The sequence below is a fragment of the Cardiocondyla obscurior genome, linkage group LG02, assembly GCF_019399895.1.
Source record: "Cardiocondyla obscurior isolate alpha-2009 linkage group LG02, Cobs3.1, whole genome shotgun sequence".
Lineage (NCBI taxonomy): Eukaryota > Metazoa > Arthropoda > Insecta > Hymenoptera > Formicidae > Cardiocondyla > Cardiocondyla obscurior.
This window is the reverse complement of record NC_091865.1, coordinates 13,030,983-13,049,734: the sequence shown is the minus strand read 5'-3', so window position 1 is coordinate 13,049,734 and position 18,752 is coordinate 13,030,983. Positions and strand designations below refer to the sequence as shown.

General features: G+C 36.4%; 2 protein-coding genes across 5 annotated transcripts; one reads left to right on the top strand and one right to left on the bottom strand.

Annotated features, from left to right (window-relative positions):
• Positions 1-96: 96 nt before the first annotated feature.
• On the top strand, positions 97-13,960 carry LOC139113219 (Nipped-B cohesin loading factor). Of its 4 annotated transcripts, none has more exons than XM_070674198.1 (4): positions 97-496; positions 633-790; positions 1,572-1,747; positions 1,984-13,960. In XM_070674198.1, the coding sequence occupies exon 4, from the start codon at positions 1,990-1,992 to the stop codon at positions 8,794-8,796; it is 6,807 nt and encodes a 2,268-aa protein (XP_070530299.1). In that variant the 5' UTR covers positions 97-496; positions 633-790; positions 1,572-1,747; positions 1,984-1,989; the 3' UTR covers positions 8,797-13,960. The 4 variants fall into 4 exon arrangements, with proteins under 4 accessions (XP_070530299.1, XP_070530298.1, XP_070530297.1 ...); XM_070674197.1 differs by having other exon boundaries at positions 1,572-1,760; XM_070674196.1 differs by adding an exon at positions 1,029-1,131 and having other exon boundaries at positions 1,572-13,960.
• Positions 13,961-15,092: 1,132 nt separating this feature from the next.
• On the bottom strand, positions 15,093-18,053 carry LOC139113230 (coiled-coil domain-containing protein 112). Its single transcript, XM_070674211.1, has 6 exons — positions 17,720-18,053; positions 17,508-17,611; positions 16,990-17,256; positions 16,023-16,662; positions 15,602-15,823; positions 15,093-15,526 (listed from the first exon to the last, which is right to left on the bottom strand). Exons 1-6 carry the CDS (start codon positions 17,941-17,943, stop codon positions 15,466-15,468), a joined length of 1,518 nt encoding a protein of 505 aa, XP_070530312.1. The 5' UTR covers positions 17,944-18,053; the 3' UTR covers positions 15,093-15,465.
• Between the last annotated feature and the right edge of the window lie 699 nt (positions 18,054-18,752).

Sequence of the window (18,752 nt, the reverse complement as noted above, 5' to 3'; positions counted from 1 at the left end):
GCCGGTAACAGCTTGCGTCTCGGGCCGATGCGATATCCCAATACTACGCCACTTCCGCTCGCTCGCGACAGAGCAAAATGGACGCCTTTGTGTCTGTTTTCTTCGCATTCTCACTATAAATACGGTTTTACGCGGCGACGCGGCGCCTGCGACGGGGTGATGTTCATGCGGTGTTGCGCGTGACGTGTGTGACGGCAGTGTCGTGATCACGAGTTGCAGCCGCGTCCGGCCGTGGCCGAGACGTGGTAGCGCGTCCACAACCAAGTAGGCCAAACTGCGGAGCGGGGCCCCCGCGGATGACAATCTAGCGGGCATCCCCCGGACGAAGGTGCTGACCGCGGTGTGCCCCGCGACCTGCCGCCGGCCGCCACGACGTGATCGGGGTACGCCGGCGACGCCACAAGCGACGCCGGAGCCGCCGATACGGCGCCCGGCCTCCCGCCAAAACCAGCCGCGGACAAGCGGACGGAGTGGACGGCGACGTAAATAGTCCCGGGTAAGCGGAGGCGGGCGAAGCAGAACTGTCGCGGCCGCGCGTCACCACGCGACCACGCGACCCGCGGTGATTCCGCGCGGGTAGTCCTGCGACGTTAATTCTTTTTCTATCTCTCTCTCTCTCGCTTGCTCACCAGAGTTCAACGTTCATCGTCCGCAGGAGGATCTCGTGCTTCCCCTCCCCTCACCGCCCCCTGTGTCCCCACCGCTCGCTCTGTGTTGTTGTACGCTGCTCGCGTGGTTACTTCGAGAGTACGGTGATGAACGACGTTGGATGGTAGACGTTCATTCAGAGGTAAAAGAATATAACCCTGTGCTGCTTAATGGATTGTTAACGTCGATATACTCGTGGCAGAGGTAGTATACATGTGAATGTCATGCCGTATTATACGACGTGTGATTTTGCTATGATGCTTGAAATTCCGATTTCATGCGCGTCAGCTGATTACATTACTTTTCTGTATAACGATTGGTTATTTTATGCGAATTTGTGTGGAAATTTTTATGAAAATGTAAGGAATTAATTTTTACAGGATTCTTTTTTTTTTTTTGCTGGTATTTTGAGTATACTGACAAAGTGATGATTTAAGAACCTGTGGCTATTCTACTGATGTTATATATATGAATTATATAAATGTAAGGTTGACTTTTATTATCTTAAATAATAATTTTTTTTTTTTTTGTACATTTTAATTTGAAATAGCAATAGTATAAGGTATAAGAAAAATTAAATTTTTTATGAAATTAATTAATTAAAAGAAATATAATTCTTGTTTTTATGGAATATGTATAAAACACTTGTGGTGCTTTAAAAATTATATTTAATGTTTATACTCAGATAAAAGAAAATTGTCACTAAATTGTGAATGTAAATGACATATTGCAAAGTAGTTTAATTTTAGGTTAGATGTTTTTATTTTTATACATATTCTTGTTTGCATATTATTTTTATTTTAGCATGTAATTTTTATTTATTCCTACTTTTTTTTTTTTATTAAATACCTAACTAACAAAAATTTGTTATAGCTGTAATGTAATTAAAAATAAAAAAATTACAAATAAAATTTTTTTTACAGGACAACAAAGTGGTAACTGCTAAACATGGATCGTTTATTGGAGGATCCACGGGCTTCATCAAAATTTGGTTGAATCACTTGCAACATGGGAACTTAAAAGAGACTTTGTTGAGTTCCCGATATTTGCCTTAGTGCTAGTTCTCAACGAAGAGGATTAGAGACTACGCGGTTCAACGGTGAATTATTTGTGTCAGTATGTCTTGAAATGCGTAGTGAAAAAATTTTAACAATGATTTATTTAAACATTTGTGGAAGCAGTGTATTTAGATATATTCAGTTGATTTACATTTACTGCATATCGTAAATAAGTACTTGTAGCATGTTTGTGCAGTGTTCGGCACATTATATTGTTCTGCAAAGCAAGGAGGAAGCTTAGGAATACTGGAACTGATTTTCTTTTTTTTTTGTTTAGGCTGTAATGCCAGAACGAATCAAACTCAAAATGAATGGGGTTGTACCGAGTGTGCCAATAACTACCCTCGCTGGTATTGCGAGTCTTACAGACTTGTTACCTGAAATGCCCCTACCGACTCCACTGCCACAGACTCTAACTAATAAATCGCTGCTGTTTCATCCACGAGTAGCAGAAGAAGCTAAAATACTACTAAGCATTCGTGATGAAAATCTCGTACCGCAGTTGATAATGTCACTGTCGCAAACGTCGTCAGAACACATTGAACTCAAAGATAACTATGCGAATACTGAGCAATCGCTGGAAAACGAGCAAAATACGCCAGAACTACTCAAGGCAATTTTGCAAATAAACCCTGACGTATTCAGAAGAACCCAGCATAATTCTCCAAGAAGCTGGGCGCAAGGTGGTGCGCCTATATTACACGCGAATCAATCACCTGCGAGTTATGGTCGTTTCTCGCCGTCCTATTCGAGCTCTTCGGGCTCCAGGCAAACGCCCCAAGGTAGTCCGGCTCAAACTGCAGCAGCCAGGTCTGTACTTCCACCGCTGGTGGTCAGTGGCATTGCTCATACGCAGCATCCACGGATGCCGATTACTCCGCAGAATCATACAGACATCTCGCAAATGTCTCCTTTTGCCGTGCCTTCTCCGTCGCCCAGAGGTAACGTTATGACCGAACAAACAAGAACGATGACAACGCCCCAGCATATACAGGAAGACACAAACTGTATGAATCCGCTATCGAATGTAAATCTACAACCGAACATGTACTCGCCGGCTCATATGAATTCTCCCAATCCATCGTTAGCATCACTCACTAATATGACGCCTCAGCATAACATGGCTGGTATGACACCACAACATAATATGCACATGACATCTCCAATGCGTAATGTGCCTCTGCAACAACATTCGACGATGGGTATGCAGCAGAATCTGTATGATTCTATGATAAGTCAACAAGTTCAACATGCATTAGGAAGCGGTCCATCGTTAGACATTGATAATGCAGTACAAGAAAATCAGCAATTTCTTCTCGATCCAGTAGCTGGTCTTTCTGATATCGATCTGCCGATGGAGAATATCGATTCAAAGCAAAGTGTTGATCATGCGATACAACATTTATTACCGACTACTCAAACCACATCCTATCCGAATATACATACCACTGACATGGTTAATGTTTTAGATACGGCTGCGGCTAGCATGGCGCCCAATGTGCAACATCAACAGAACAATAATTCAGACAAGAGTATGAAATTTTCCGGGACAGAAAAGATGAAGGAGCCTATTGTTATGTTAAACAGATTATCTTTGGCTGATCAAGCGCTTATGCAAAAAAGTTTAGCGGCGTTTGCAGAAAAATCGCCCAGTCGTGCAACAAAAATTAATATTTCCAATCGTGACGACGCGTCAAAAACTGATTCTGATAGCGAAGAAGAAATTGGCAAGAATAATAAATACTTTAAAGCTCGCGCGAAAGAACGGCAAGTGCAACGTGAGAAAGAAAAAGCAGAGCGGCGGAAAAGTGAGGATAAAGGCCGTAGGCGGAAAAGGATAACGGACGAAGAAGAAGAGGATGATAAACGAGATTCATCGTACTCGCCTACGAAACCAAAAATACGCAAGATTGAGAAGAAGCTAGTGCCTGTATTAGCCAAATTGAGCGTGGAAGAATTAATGGAGACCAATACATACCAACGATTTAATTCTACTATAGAGACGATTTTTGAAAATACCGAAGATATTACAGCAAACGCAGATCTGGAAGACGATGGTGAAGTACTTCCGGAAATGCTTATTCCCAAGTATCAGTTGCATGATCTTTGTATTGAAGCAGCTAAACTCAAAAGTTTAGGCGCCATGGAATCGATACCTTCAGATAAATTGGTGAGGTTGTTAAATATTTTGGAAAAGAATATACGAGACGGCGCGAGAGTGTCACCGCTTGTAGATCCGGATGATGACGTTGACGAAGGACGATTATGGATGCAATTAGCGATGGAACGAGTGCAGCGCGCTGTGGAAGCATCGGTGATTGCCCTGCATATTATGACTTCTAGCAATATGCCGAAAACGGTCTACTTGGAAGATGTAATTGATCGAATAATCCTCTTCATGAAGTTTCAGCTACAGAACACAATCTATCCTTCCTTCGACCCCGTATATAAAGTAGATACGAAAAATAAGACTGACAATTTTAATTCTAGCGGACGCAAGAAGCGAGGACATATGAAGGAAGTTCGCGAAAAAAGTATCCTGCAAGTTTATAATAAGATGCACGAATTAGTAGGTTTGTTAGCTGAGTTATTAAATATACAGGTTTTAACGGACACGAGCGTATTACATGCATCATCATTAGGCGTTGCGCCGTTTTTTGTAGAATCTGTGAGCGATCTTCAATTGAGTGCATTAAAACTTGTTACTGTAATATTTACAAAGTACGAAAAGCATAGAAGACTACTATTGGATGATATTTTGGCATCAATTGCGAGACTACCTAGCAGCAAAAGAAGTCTACGCACATACAGGCTCAATTCCGAGGATTACATACAAATGTTAACCGCATTGGTCTTACAGCTTATTCAATGCGTAGTTGTGCTCTCGGATTCTAGTAAATCGAAAGAGGACGAAGAAAAGAAGCAGCTCACTCATGTAGACGCTGATGTTTTTATCATCAATAAATACGAGACCGCCACCAGAATCGCCGGGAATTTTTTAACGGTATTTCTTAATAAATGCGGCAGTAAGGGCGAAGAAATCGATTATAGGCCATTATTTGAGAATTTTGTACAAGATTTATTGGCGACAGTTAATAAACCCGAGTGGCCCGCCGCTGAATTGTTACTGAGTCTTCTCGGAAATCTATTAGTGGGACATTTTTCTAATAAGAGCTCTGATATGTCACTTCGAGTAGCTTCCATCGATTATCTTGGCGTTGTAGCGGCCAGATTACGCAAAGATGCGGTTAATTCGCAGTGCAAATTGTCGACCATCGATCAAATTATACGAGATATCAAACTCGAGCAGCAAAAAGATTCCGATTACGAGCTCATAAAAGACAAAGAAATTGTAGGATTAAGCGAGGACGAAGAAAGAATTGTATTCTTGCAGAAAGTACTTTTGGATTACCTGGCTGTCAGCGGAACAAAAGATCATGCTCTCGGATATGCACGTCATTTTTATCTAGCTCAATGGTATCGAGATTGCGCAATGGAAAAATCTCGAGTGGGTCAGCCGAAAAATAGCCCGAGCAAAAAGATGCACAAGAAACGGTCGAAGAAAAAAAATCGGCATCATAGCAGCGATCAAGATACCGAGTCTGAGTGTGACGAACAAGATCCTGATGAGAACGATAACAACGAGCAGAAGAATTCGGAAGCTTATCGAATTATAGAAGAAAAAAAGAAATATATTATCAGCAGAATAAGACCTTGCAGCACAGGAACGAAACCAGACATTCTACAAACATACATTGACTATAATTCCGCGGAATTAATTTCGCAATACCTCGCGTCCAAGAGGCCGTTCTCGCAAAGTTTCGATAGATATTTGAAGCAGATTCTTCACGTGCTAACAGAATCGTCGATTGCTATTAGAACCAAGGCAATGAAATGTCTCACAATGATCGTCGAAGCTGATCCGAGCGTGCTGGCGAGGGTGGACATGCAATTAGGTGTGAAACATTCGTTCCTTGATCACTCAACGTCAGTACGGGAAGCAGCGGTTGACTTGGTAGGAAAATTTGTATTGAGTAGACCCGAATTGATTGATAAATATTACGATATGTTATCGGCGAGAATTTTAGATACTGGTGTGAGCGTTCGAAAACGTGTCATCAAGATTCTTAAAGACATCTGCATGGAGTGTCCGGACTTCCCTAAAATTCCAGAAATATGCGTGAAAATGATAAGAAGAGTAAACGATGAAGAGGGAATTCGAAAGCTCGTAATGGAAGTTTTTCAAAATATGTGGTTTACTCCAGTAAGAGAGCGTCCTACTCTTGATTCAGATTCGCTGTTAAAAAAAGTAATGAATATTACCGACGTTGTAGCAGCTAGCAAGGATATGGGACTCGAGTGGTTTGAGCAGCTTTTAGTAAGTTTATTCAAGCCGAAAGAAGATAAGGATGACAGCACAAAAATGCAAACTGAGCCACCCCGGGCTTTATTGACAGCATGCAAGCAAATTGTAGACTGCTTAATTCAGAATGTATTACGGCTGGAAGAAACGAATTTACATCCGGAAAAATTAGAAAAGAAAGGCGCGTCACAGAGATTAGTCGCGTGTTTGACAACTCTTTACTTATTTGCAAAAATTCGGCCACGATTGCTCGTAAATCACGCTAGTACTTTACAACCTTATCTGAGTTTAAAATGTCAAACACAGGGCGATTATCAGATAATAAGTAGCGTTGCACATACGCTCGAATTAGTGGTGCCTCTGATGGAACATCCCAGTGAAACTTTTTTAGCACAACTAGAGGAAGATTCCGTGAAATTAATTTTGCAGCACGATAGATCGGTCGTCGCGAGCTGTTTATCGTGTTTAGGCTCTGTAGTTAATAATGTCACACGAAACTACAAACTGATACGAGACTGCTTCAAGAAATATTATGGACATTTAACAGAGTACAAATCATTTTACGAAAAAGATCCAACGAATCCTATGTTAATAAAATACAGACCGTTTTTCCGACGTGCGCTTTTCACAGTCGGCTTATTGCTACGTCATTTTGATTTTACGGATCCAGAAGTGATAGAAGGCCTAGCGGACAACATCAAAGATCAAGTTTTCGAAACACTTAGTTATTTAGTACACTTAGATAACGAAGACATTCGACATTTTACGTTGTCAGCGATTGGCTCTCTTTGCATTCGACATTACGAGTTTATGATGCTACCGGAATTGAAAGAACTTTATCATCATTTACTTACATCGGAATACGCATTGGTTCAAATGAGAATTCAAGTGCTTAATAACATTGAAGTATATCTACAAGAAGAGGAGAAGAGAATGATCAAGCAGGATATGGAATGGGCCAAGCTGTCGAAGCAGGAGAATTTGAAAGAAATGGGAGATGTGTCATCGGGCATGGCGAGTACTGTTATTCAGCTTTACATCAAAGAGATTCTCGAATCCTTCCTGCATGCTAACGTAAGTGTTCGACATGCGGCTCTCAAAGTTATTCAGTTGATCCTGGCGCAAGGTTTAGTACATCCCGTCCAGATAGTGCCCTATCTGATCTGTATGAGCACCGACTGCGAGAAAGTCGTAAGCCACAGCGCGGATAAACAATTACAAGATATTGAAAAAAAATATCCGGGCTTTATTCACATGAAATCGCAGTTTGGTATTAAATTGAGCTATCGGCTGCAAAAAATCTTACAAAATGATATCACGGTAAGAGGTATGCGAATAAAAGAAGGCGAGTTTCCAGGCGCGCTTAACGGTTTCCTCTACACAATCTTACGCAATACGAAACAGCAGAGGCGAGCTATTGTATTATCTTTTCTCAAACACTTTGACGAGGCAGCCAAAACTAGTCTGTCGCAGATGCTATACTTGGCGGACAATCTCGCTTACTTTACATATCAAGTGCAGGATGAACCACTTTTTATTATTCATCACATTGATATCATTATTTCTATGTCTGGAACGAATCTGTTACAATCTTTTAAAGAGGCTTTAATACCTAAAGAGGGACAGTCTAGGCATACATCAGGACAATCGATACCTCACGCGATAAGACACCCGATAGAACAATTAACAGCACAGCCGATAGGACAGCTAACAACGCAGTCAGTAGGACACCTGGTAGGGCAGGCGATGGGACAGCCAATGGAACAGCCTATGGACCAGACGATAAGTCACTCAATAAGTCAAACGATAACTCCAGATAATCGACCAAAATCCGATCAAATATTGACTTTGGAGGATGAAGAAGACGATGAAGAAGATGAAGAAGCTATTCTGGCAAGATTACCAGGCGATACTACTTTGCTCAGGGAGTATATTACCGCCAGTCAAGGCTTTTTACTTCTACTAACACTCAGACAACATCTCAAAGCTCTTTATGGTTTTTCTGATGCAAAAATAGGTCAATATTCACCGTCGGAAGCGGCTAAGGTCTATGAAAAGGCGGTAAATCGTAAAAATAATTTGCTTTTTGAGCCAAAAGCTACGTTGCAGAGGCTGCGAGAAGGCGTAGCGAACGTTAACGAAGAGCTGGACACAAGCGGCAGGAAGAAACTCGTCAAAGAGTTTCTGGATTTCAAGCAGCTAATGCTTAAATTTGATCCTGAAGAACCAGACGACGATGGTGGCAACGATGCCGCCGATACCAGCGGCGGTGGAAAGCACAGTGCGGAGAATCAACAAGCAGCGAGGATACCGCCGCATACCGAGGCTAATGACGCTAGAACAATAGCCGATGGTACCGTCGCGGGAAATGCAACCTTGGCAATTGCGGCTGGTCAACAGCAATATCAGTTACCGTCGCAATCGAATCTGACTGCTCCCACGGACCACCCAAACAATTCGATGAACTCGCTGCCGGCTATGCCAGCAGCGGCGGCGGCGGCGACGACAACGACGACGACGACGACAGGCGCAGCGGTACCAACGACGACACCACGGGTGCCGAAATTGACGATACACGCCCATCCAGACGCGAGGGAGTCGCATAGGAAACACCGCGCACACAAGACGGACAAGTCAGTGAGGAAACATAAAAAAAAGAAGAGGAGAAGAATTTCCGACAGCAGTGACAGTGGCGAAGACTACAGTGACCCTGACTTTTTAGTGTGAGTACAGTAGTACTTCTCGTCCTATGTTAAATACAAATGTTCACGATGATGTGTACGTGTGATCTGTCGGCTAAAATAACTCTTGTTTCACGTAGCCAAAACTTGGACGCTATTGTGGCGCGATTACCCCTTTCTCTTAAAACAATTCTTTCCCTGAACCTCGAAGTTGTGCTACGACTTTAAAAACGGTTCATCTCAAATTGCCGTTCCGTCAGTAAAATGCATAGAGACCGTAATTGCTATGTAAGAATGTATGCGAGCGAGAGAAAGAGATCTTCAATAGAAACGATAGCCAGAGATTTTTAAATGCGATCGAACGTTGAATTAAAATTAGTGTATTGTTGGCCGAACGGCGGGCGTCTGTGAGGTTTATCGATCCGTCATGCCGTTAGCGAGATCGGCTCGTTAAATATTTCGTGCGGCTCGGGAACATGGTTCGTTCTAATATTCTTTTATTTCTTGGCTAAATACGCTTTCAATACGGTCAATTTCGACATGCAGACAAGCTTCTGGTGATTGCTCGATTTTATCGAATAAACGCAAAAAATTTGTTGAGAGTTGTAAAAAAATCCATAAAGATACTACGAACCAAGTTCTCCGAGAGAAACTAAGTACAATAAATTATATTCGAACAAAATTCGCTTGTAAATAATGTCACATAATAATTATTTACTTTTTACGCATGAAGAAATTAACAAGAAAAGGAAAACTTACAAGAAACTATATAAAGTTTAAATAATACCGGTTTAAATGATTGATGCTTTTTCTTCTTTTCTTTTAAGAATGTATTTGAGCAAAATAGACACTGCTTATTTCGATAATGCTAACTTATTAAAACTTAGGTGCATTTATTTCGAGAATTAATAAAAGAATATTTAAAATTGATTTTAAAGTGTGATAGTTAAAATATATGGTGTATAAGGAATATTCTCGTAATGATTAATGTGACATTTATATTAAGATGTTTGACAGTACAAGAAAATTAATGTAACAGGAAAAATCAACTTGAATGTATAGTTAAATAATTGAATAGAAATTAATGGTAATAGAGCAAAGAATTAATTTTAGCGAAATTGGTTTAAAAATGCTTCAAATTCAATAGTCATGCGTACTATTATCTCTTATTAAAGCTATTATATTAAATATTTAGTTATATGATATATTCATTACATACACATACGTAAATTTTGAAAGATATTTTTTTAAATTTAATATAAAATTATTTTAGCAACAAAAAAAAAACTAAATAAACTAATAAATTACATAAAATTTTGTGATTTAATCTTTGAACATATCTGGAGAGATTAGGTCAGTATTATCGATATAAGCGGTAATCATATGTTTTTAATGGATGATACAAAGTATTGAAGGTTCTCAGAAATTTTGGCAAACGACACGAATCGAACTAAGATGTAGAACGGATTTGCATAAATCCTCCTCTGCAGTATGTATAATAATAGAGTAGAGCAGGACGCATTGCCTATGCATTACGAAACGTTGTTTGTAATATCTGTACATAAAAATCTTCAAGTAAAGTATCTTATTTTCTTACAAACTATATAACGGTAACATTTACGAAGAATACTTAAAATTTCGTTATAATATTAAGTATTTATTCAGAATTCATGTTGTCTTAATATAGTTTGCTTCATTCACTCATTAGTTCTTCATGTACGAAATGACAAAAACGAGAAAAGAAAGAAAAAAGAAAAGAACAAATTTTTTCGTTTTTTTTTTTTACTACAAGCTTATAGAGATAAACGATAGTGTGTGTATATGGAGTACTTTCTCGACGAAAGCGAAAAGCGGGATCTATTGGTGTAAAATGACAGGAAAAATTTATAATGTAATACAAACTATTCGAAGGGTGCGATTCTAAAATTTTAGTTATATTTTTTTTAATATAAAGTGAAAGAAAACTTTAATAATAATTTTTATAAATGTTTGTAAAAAATATGCTGAAACATATTTGAGAAATTTGTAGGAAGCAATGTATAATCTAAATGCGGTAAAAAAAAATTTCGCAATCGTTATTTTTCATAGTTTCTATCAATATAGTTTTAGGATCGCAGCCTTTGCTCTTGTCTTCGTTTCCATTGCTATAATATATAACACCTGTTGCTGTTAATATCCTAATATTGATTTATTATAACGTGAGCAAAAGAAATATCTTATTTTTCATTGTACTTAGAAACGTTGTACCTAGAAATGTCATTAATAGCCGTTTGAAAGCAGCTACGATTTTAAGAATCGTAAAATTATTAAATAATTTTTTTTTTTATTGCAGTGTGCAATTTTTTTAATAGACTGATGATTCTTTCCGTATTGTTCGATTAAATCAACTTTAAATGTTGTTTAGATATACTCTATCTATTCACTGTATTTTATTTATCGCGACGTCCGATTGTATGCAATATTAATATTGAAAGTAATTATTAATTAAAAGAACACGTGCATCTTTTCGGCTTGGAAACGAAGACGACAGTAATGACGATTTGATTAAATGGACATTTCCGTTCTTATTCCGAAAGTTTTTATTTTTACTTGTAGTAAATGCTTCGAGAAATTTGCTAGCAAAATGATTCGTGTCCCGCGGTAATTAACGATTACACAGAGCCTTCATATTTTTTCACAATGCACAAAAAAATTGAATGGATTTTAATATGCATTCAAAAAATGCTAATCATATTTTTTTATTAATTTTTTTTATGTATTTATTTTTTTTTTTTACTTGCTCTCCGTTTTTCGAATATTCGAAATGAGACAATTTTTTATAATATATTAATAGACATTGATTTTTAATGAACACCTTTATTTCCTATGAGGAAAACGAATTGTAAAAGAAAATTATTAAATCGTCACTTGCATTTGCGAATCCATTCAGTTTTATGTGACTCATGAGTTTTCTTAAAAATAGAAAACTAATTTATAGCGTTTGATTTTACATGTAATGTATAACAGTTCTGTCAGATGCGATTTGTGCAAACTTATTCCGTGGAGAAAATATTCTTTTACGGTGAGGGTTTCTTTTTTTTTTTTTTTTTTTTCGAAGAGTTTATCTGATAAAAGCGACACGATGCATTTATTCTATTACGTGGAACTATGCGCAAATTTTCACATTGCGGATTTGATAACTTTATTGATGAACTTAAGATTTAGACACGTTCTCTCATATCGTTTATTCTTGATTTACGATTAAACTCGCGCTTTATCGAGGCCCAGATGTACACCCGTCTATCACGTCAATAAATCTGGCAGCAAAACTTGTATGAATTCATTCGTTTAGTATTAAGGATGCGTGTTGACCTTAGAAGCGCACGTAAAAGTTCCAATTTCAAGAGAAAACTTTGTTCTCTCATGACTTGGATTTTCAAATTAATTATCTTGGAATATTTTTCAAAATTTATTTAAACATAAAAATTGAACACAGTTATTTGATTTCTGTAGATTAATATTTCTTAAGGTGAGAAATACTTTGATAAATGTGTCACGGTGGAAAAAAAAAACATGTTTACTTGCAGAATGTAGTGAATTTGGACCACGTGCGTTTCTGATGTTTAGATATTAATGAAAAATTCGGTTAAGTGTATTAAATTTTCTTAGTAACCAAAAAATGACCTGTCTCATTTTTTGATAGAAATTCAAGATGCTAAATATTATATAGAAGACTGCATAACACCAGATTTTTACGAACGACCGTCGGATCCTGGAAAAGGCAAAACGCGAATCGTAATTGTATAATAATCATTGCGCGTTGTTTCACGCAACAAGCGCAAACGTCGCACAAAATTGATTCTGAATAAGTTTTTTTTTTTTCTCGACGTCAGAGAATTGAAAATTTAATTTGACGCAAGTGACTTTCATCGCTTTTTATAATCATTCGCATTTTTCTTATTAGCTTTTCTTGTCGCAAGGGGTTGCGAAATCGCAATAAAATCTTTCGGTGGTGAATAAACTCCGAAAATTTGTATTCTATCTTGTGGTCTCTCCAAAATACTACTATTAATTATTAATTTATTAGTTTTATAATGTATCAAATATATAGTTTTATATGATTTGATTCGCTTTATCTCGGTATATGTATATCTCATTAATATTATTTATCAATTGGCGAATGAGTTACTAGATTTCAGCGCGAGAGGCTTGATTGCGGAGGAATTAGATTTCCTTTTTGTAACTGCAACGTGGTCGGTAATATGTGCACAAAATAATTTAAGCGTCTTATTTTCTTAACTGATGCGATATTGATTTGTCGGGTGTATTAAGTTGTGCAAAAATATCTTTATATTTACAGTAATATTCACAATTGTTATTGTAGTATATCTTTGCGAAAAATGTTATAATTTTAACTTTGTCACGCCGTTAGAATATTAACATTTTTCCTTACATAACAATTAATTATTACAATTGAATATTACATTTAAACACTGTGATTATTTAAAACTATAATGAAAATTTCATTTATTTCTATATTACACGTCACACGATGGTGTTTTATTTTCGCATTTGTACCGTCCTCGAAGCGTGCAATGCTAGAGTTTAAGCAAGAACTTATTTTTCCGACACACGCGTGCAGTTCTTTTTCGGAATACACCTTGAGAAGAATAATTTATAAATTAGATATTCATTTAATCGTTTTATGTTTGGACAATGTGAACAAGTTTTAAGAGAGAAAAAATTCAATTTTTCAGTATCTTATAATTTGATAATACGTATTCGATGATACGGTAAAAATACTGCAGAAATATTTCTTACAATCTAATAATATCGCACTTTGAACCGAGCTGCATACTACACGCTAAAGACGAATAGAAATGAATATATTGGTCCACTACTGTCGCGACATCGGTTGAAGACTAGTGCTTCTTTTATACCATTTTTCTACCGTATGTTTTTTATAATTGATTGGAGCGTTCTCTTCTCAGAGAACGTTAGAAAAGCCGAAACTTATAAAATATAAAAGTGATGCGCTCTCACGCGGCTTTGCAGCAGTTCTCTCCGAAGTCAGCCTCTTCAGTATTGTCACGAAAATTTCGAGGAAGTCTTTCTTTTCGAAACTGTAATAATAGCTACGTTTATACATATATAAATATATATATATACATATGCAATTATATCTGTAAATAATTCACGAATGTAAAGATTCTAATAAAATTTATCAATAACTCATGCGTTCTCCAAAACCCTCTCAAAAATCTCTCTTTCTTTTATCGATCGTTTTTATCTAGCATTGCCTGTAAATGCGATTGAATCAGTTTAAACACTTCATTTCTCTTATTAATCAAAGAATTTTACGAATTTTTGCTTTATCATTACAGGATTCGCGATTATTTTAAAGTTTTGCCGCGAGACGTTCTTCGAAGTGTTTAAAGAGATGCGCGCATATTTTTCTCGATAATCGTCTAGTCAATTTTCATACTCGAGAAAAGAAGTTTTGTCTGAAAAGGAAAGGAGTGTGTTACGAAACGAACCGTTGTTTGAAGGGATTTATCGTTGATAGAGCAAAAATTAGAGACAAAAATCAATTTGTCAAGACGAGACTGATAAGAGCGCAATACACGCGGACTTTACTGTTGACTGCGGAAATAAATGTTAGTGATACGTTACGGGGGACTAAAAGGAGGCTTTCCTGTACAAATGGTTACACATGTACATATTTATTCTTAGGATTTTGGACAGAGATTAATGATAAAAAAGAAATCGCGGCAGCAGTGGCGTTGTATATCACTCGAAAGACCGAATGAAGTAGAAGATATGTTAGAACATGGTTTATCGTTCGTTGTAAGAAAACTCCTAAGTACGCATTATAAATTCTAAACAATTATATATATAGAATTATAATATTATTTAATTATAATATTATATATATATATATAAATAAAAGTAAGAATATAAATATGAATATTGTTTAAAAGCGATAAATAAAAAGAGAATACATGTATCTTAAAATCTTTGCGCGCGTTCTTAAAGAGTGAGAGGTGTCGCTGTATCGCGCCGTGTAGGATTAAATCGCATAATGTAAACTAATATTAGTAATTAATAAATAGTAATAATTATTAAAAAGAACTTTTAAAGTATCTTAAGCGAACTATCGGATTATCGTCGACGTATCATATTCGGCGCGATACGAGACGCTTTTTTTGTATTATAGCATTATATTATATATTGTATCGCATCTATAGGTTTTTGTATTTGATAATCTAAACAAAAGAATATTTCGAATTGACGAACAGAGAAAGATTAATAGAAAGTATATTATATATAAATATATATACATAAATTTGAGTAAAACAAAAACTGTCGAGGGTTGAAGTTATCTAAGATGTTGTGTGGGCTTCTTCCGTATTTTTTTTATTCCTTTTTACTTCAGAAAATAAAATAAAGATAATAGAAATAATACAAAGAGAGAACTAAGATTTATAATATATTTATAAAGCCGTACGATGATACTCTCCTGGATAAATTCAACACTCGTTTACTCATAACTTATTATGTTCATCGTCTGAAGGAAACAAAAAGGTACGTTTGTAAAAAAAAAAAAAAAAAAAAGAATAAAAAAACAGAAACAAATAAACTTAAGTATATATCTATATTTTGTGTATTTTTTAATTACCTTTTTCATTAAATTGTAAATATACTTTCACTGAAAAGAATTGAAAAATCTATGATTTTAAGAAAACGTCAAAGCATCCTTGATCTCCGACGATTCCTCATTTCTCCAGTGAACGTATCTAAAAAGAAAATAAAATATACAGAAAGAAGTTAGACATATAAAAATTAATATTTCTGTTTTTTAAAAAACGTACAAGCGGGGAACGTCTTTAATGTATTGTAGTTTTTTCGGCTCTCTCGTGTCAGAATCATTACTTCTACATTTTTCTCTCCATACTGTAGTCGAATTTAATAAAGTCGAGTGATCAGGTTTCTTTACGATTTGCGATCTTACAATCTTTACCGTTTGATTTTTAGCCGATCTCCGTAGGGTTATTAAATTTTTTTTTCTTTTTGTGTATTCTGCATCTTGTTTCCTGTATTATTTGAAATAATTTTTTAATTACTCCTAAGATTTGGCACAAGTATTTATATTAAATTTAATCTACTTTATTACTTATGAAAATATTAAGTTTTATAAATAAAAATTATAAAATAAATTACAAATAGAAATTAACCCAACATATTTTCCCCGTTATTTTACTTTTTATTTTTTCGTACAGGTTTAAAAACTACCTGAAAGCCTTAATCAACATCGGATTGTACTTTGGTCTCGTTTTTAAATCGTCTTTTAAATCTTCGGAAGAAACTTCAATCAATTTTTTCTCGCGACGCTCCGCCAAAACTTCCCGAAGTCTTTCCAACCTTTCTCTTTTACGTTTTTCTTGCGCGGCAAACTTCGATTCCGTCAAAATTCTCAATTGCTCCTCGTCTTTCAAACGTTTATTCTCTCTTTCCATTTTCCATTGTCTTATTAATTCTTTTTTTTTACTATTAATGTCAATTGAATTGTCAGTCTTCGTTATTCTTTTTTTGCATTTATCCATAACGGAAATCGAAAGATCTTCTGTACTATTAGAGTTTCTACTTTCTCGCGGGATTTTCTCTAAAGCCTCGGTCCTAACTTCATCCTCGCGATTTATTATCTTTATTTTCTCCATTTCTTTTTCTCTCCGCCACTCTTTAACGCTTGATCGTTGCTTTTCACGTAATCTCAAATAAACCTTGTACCAAGCCTCGTGATTCACTATAGTCTCTGCTGTCAGATCTGGACATTTAACTCGAATGGCAGCCACTAAGGCAGGAATGTTACCGCACTTCTTCCGTATTTTCAGAAACAACAAGTGATCCTCGTCGCTCCAGTTATCAGTACGGCCTGTAACGCGGTTTTTAATATGCTTTACATATCGATCTTTTCGTCTCCTTATTATTACGGAATGTATAAACATTCCACATAGGCGCGACTGATGGAATGGAATATACGTATAACAAAAGTTTAGTAAAGCAAATATTTTCAGGGTGTTTATAAATGAGTGCAATTTTAAAAAGGAATTGATTGGATTAATCTAAACATTTCATTAGATGATATTTAACGCAAATATATTACGTGTTATAGAGTAACACGCAACAGTTATAAATTATATTTTGCGTAATTGCGTACTTAAATTATTAACGCAGGAGGAAATGCAAATCTGTTTGGTACCTGTTTTAGCAATTAACTCGTGGAAGTCCTCGATCTCCTTATAATCATGGCACTTTTTCTTTTCTTTAGAAGACGCGCTGGACATCGGTTTGCCGATACTACCGGTTGCATTCTCATACTTATGTAAATTCGATTCAAATTCACGTAATTCAGATTCGAGAGCAGTTTGCTCCTGCGATAAAGTTGTAGTTTGCAACTGGCAGGATTCTTGAAGGTCCCGAATTTTTTGCGACAATCTTAGAAGTCGTTGCTTATATGTATTTATGTCTAAATAAAGTTCATATTTTATTTAAAACTTATAATCACGATTGTAAAATGCGCTTGACTTGGAAACTTAATTATCTTTCTAATAAATTGCAAACAACATCAACGCTGCGACGTGTTCGAAAAGTTTTAGACAAAATTACGAGAGTAACTCGCGCAAGTGAAATCGGGAACAGAAATAAAAATAACGTTATAGCAGAGTATAAGCAGAAAGTATAAGCGGTGAATGTAGTAAATGATATACGAGGATTCACCTAATTTTTCGATCCGCTCGCGACAATTCGTAACTGATTGTGCCAATTGCAATTCCCGAGTAATTTCCTCCAACGGTTTTCTCGTGTTGTCCAGAAAAATTCCCCTTTAAAAGACGTAACCAAGTTAAACCAGCTGCGAAACGATGCCGCGCGCGCGGACTTAATATGCATAACGCAATCTAAAATCGACTGATTCGTTTTTCGCTGGCTACCTGTTTTTCGAGATGTCACTCATATTATGCAAAACGGGTCGTAGAACTTCTGGTGCCAGTTTCATGTTCTCCATCAAGCTGGCGAGACTCTTTTCCATCAAGTACTCTTGCTGCTTTAGCTTCAACAGGGATTTCCTGCATCTCGCGCTTTCAGCGGAGCGCACTTTCCCACACGGCGGGATTCGTTTTTCTCTCTTATCTACCTCGTGAATAATTCCGTTCATTGTACGCGCACGCACACACACCCACACACATACAGCCGCGTTATTTTTCGCTGGAAGTGGAAACTTATTGTCGCTTATTATTATAATAAAGTTAATTGCCGTAATAAATTTAACTTAAGAGCTTACAAGTTAATAGACGCGCTGCATTTACTAAAGCGCTCGCCGCAGTTTGCGCTTGCGGTATCCGACAAAGTTTTACACATGGGTTACCATAGCAATTCGTCATTAATGCCTCCCTTCCCATGCAATCACATCTGCTGATCGAGTGGGAAGTTGACGTGTAATTATGTATACAAGAAGCCCCAGAGAAACAATTTTATTTAAATATGTATAATATAAAATAAATATTTTATATGTGAAAAATAAGATATGTATCTGGTATATTAAATTAAAAACTAACGAGTTAATACTTTTCAAGATAAATACACGCGGTTAAAAAAAATATTTATATTCTGTTAATTAATTAAGTTAATTAGTTTTTTAGTCGATATTGTTTTTACTTGAATATTATTATATTTATCGCAATTTATTTGTTACTTAAATAATAAAATCTTGATTATTTTCGCATAGAAAATTTCATCATGTGTTATCTTGCACAATAATTTTTCCAAGACACAAATTAATCGCAAAAATATACAAAATATCATGTTACCCCAAGTCGATTAGATTGTTCTGACGGCATTCGACAAACGCCGCTTATCGACGGCTACGTAAGAACGAAATGTTTGATCGATAATCAACGCCGCGGCATAAAAAATAAGAATAAACTTCGAAAAAAAAAAAAAAGGAAAAAACACTTGTCATTACAA

Excerpts from the sequence above, each read along its gene's own strand:
- LOC139113219 (XM_070674198.1), top strand. The coding sequence starts at position 1,990 with ATGCCAGAACGAATCAAACTCAAAATGAATGGGGTTGTACCGAGTGTG.
- LOC139113230 (XM_070674211.1), bottom strand. The coding sequence starts at position 17,943 with ATGAACGGAATTATTCACGAGGTAGATAAGAGAGAAAAACGAATCCCG. Across the intron at positions 17,612-17,719 it reads AGTGACATCTCGAAAAACAG|GGGAATTTTTCTGGACAACA; the intron begins GTAGCCAGCGAA and ends CGTCTTTTAAAG. Across the intron at positions 17,257-17,507 it reads CGAGCGGATCGAAAAATTAG|ACATAAATACATATAAGCAA; the intron begins GTGAATCCTCGT and ends AACTTTATTTAG.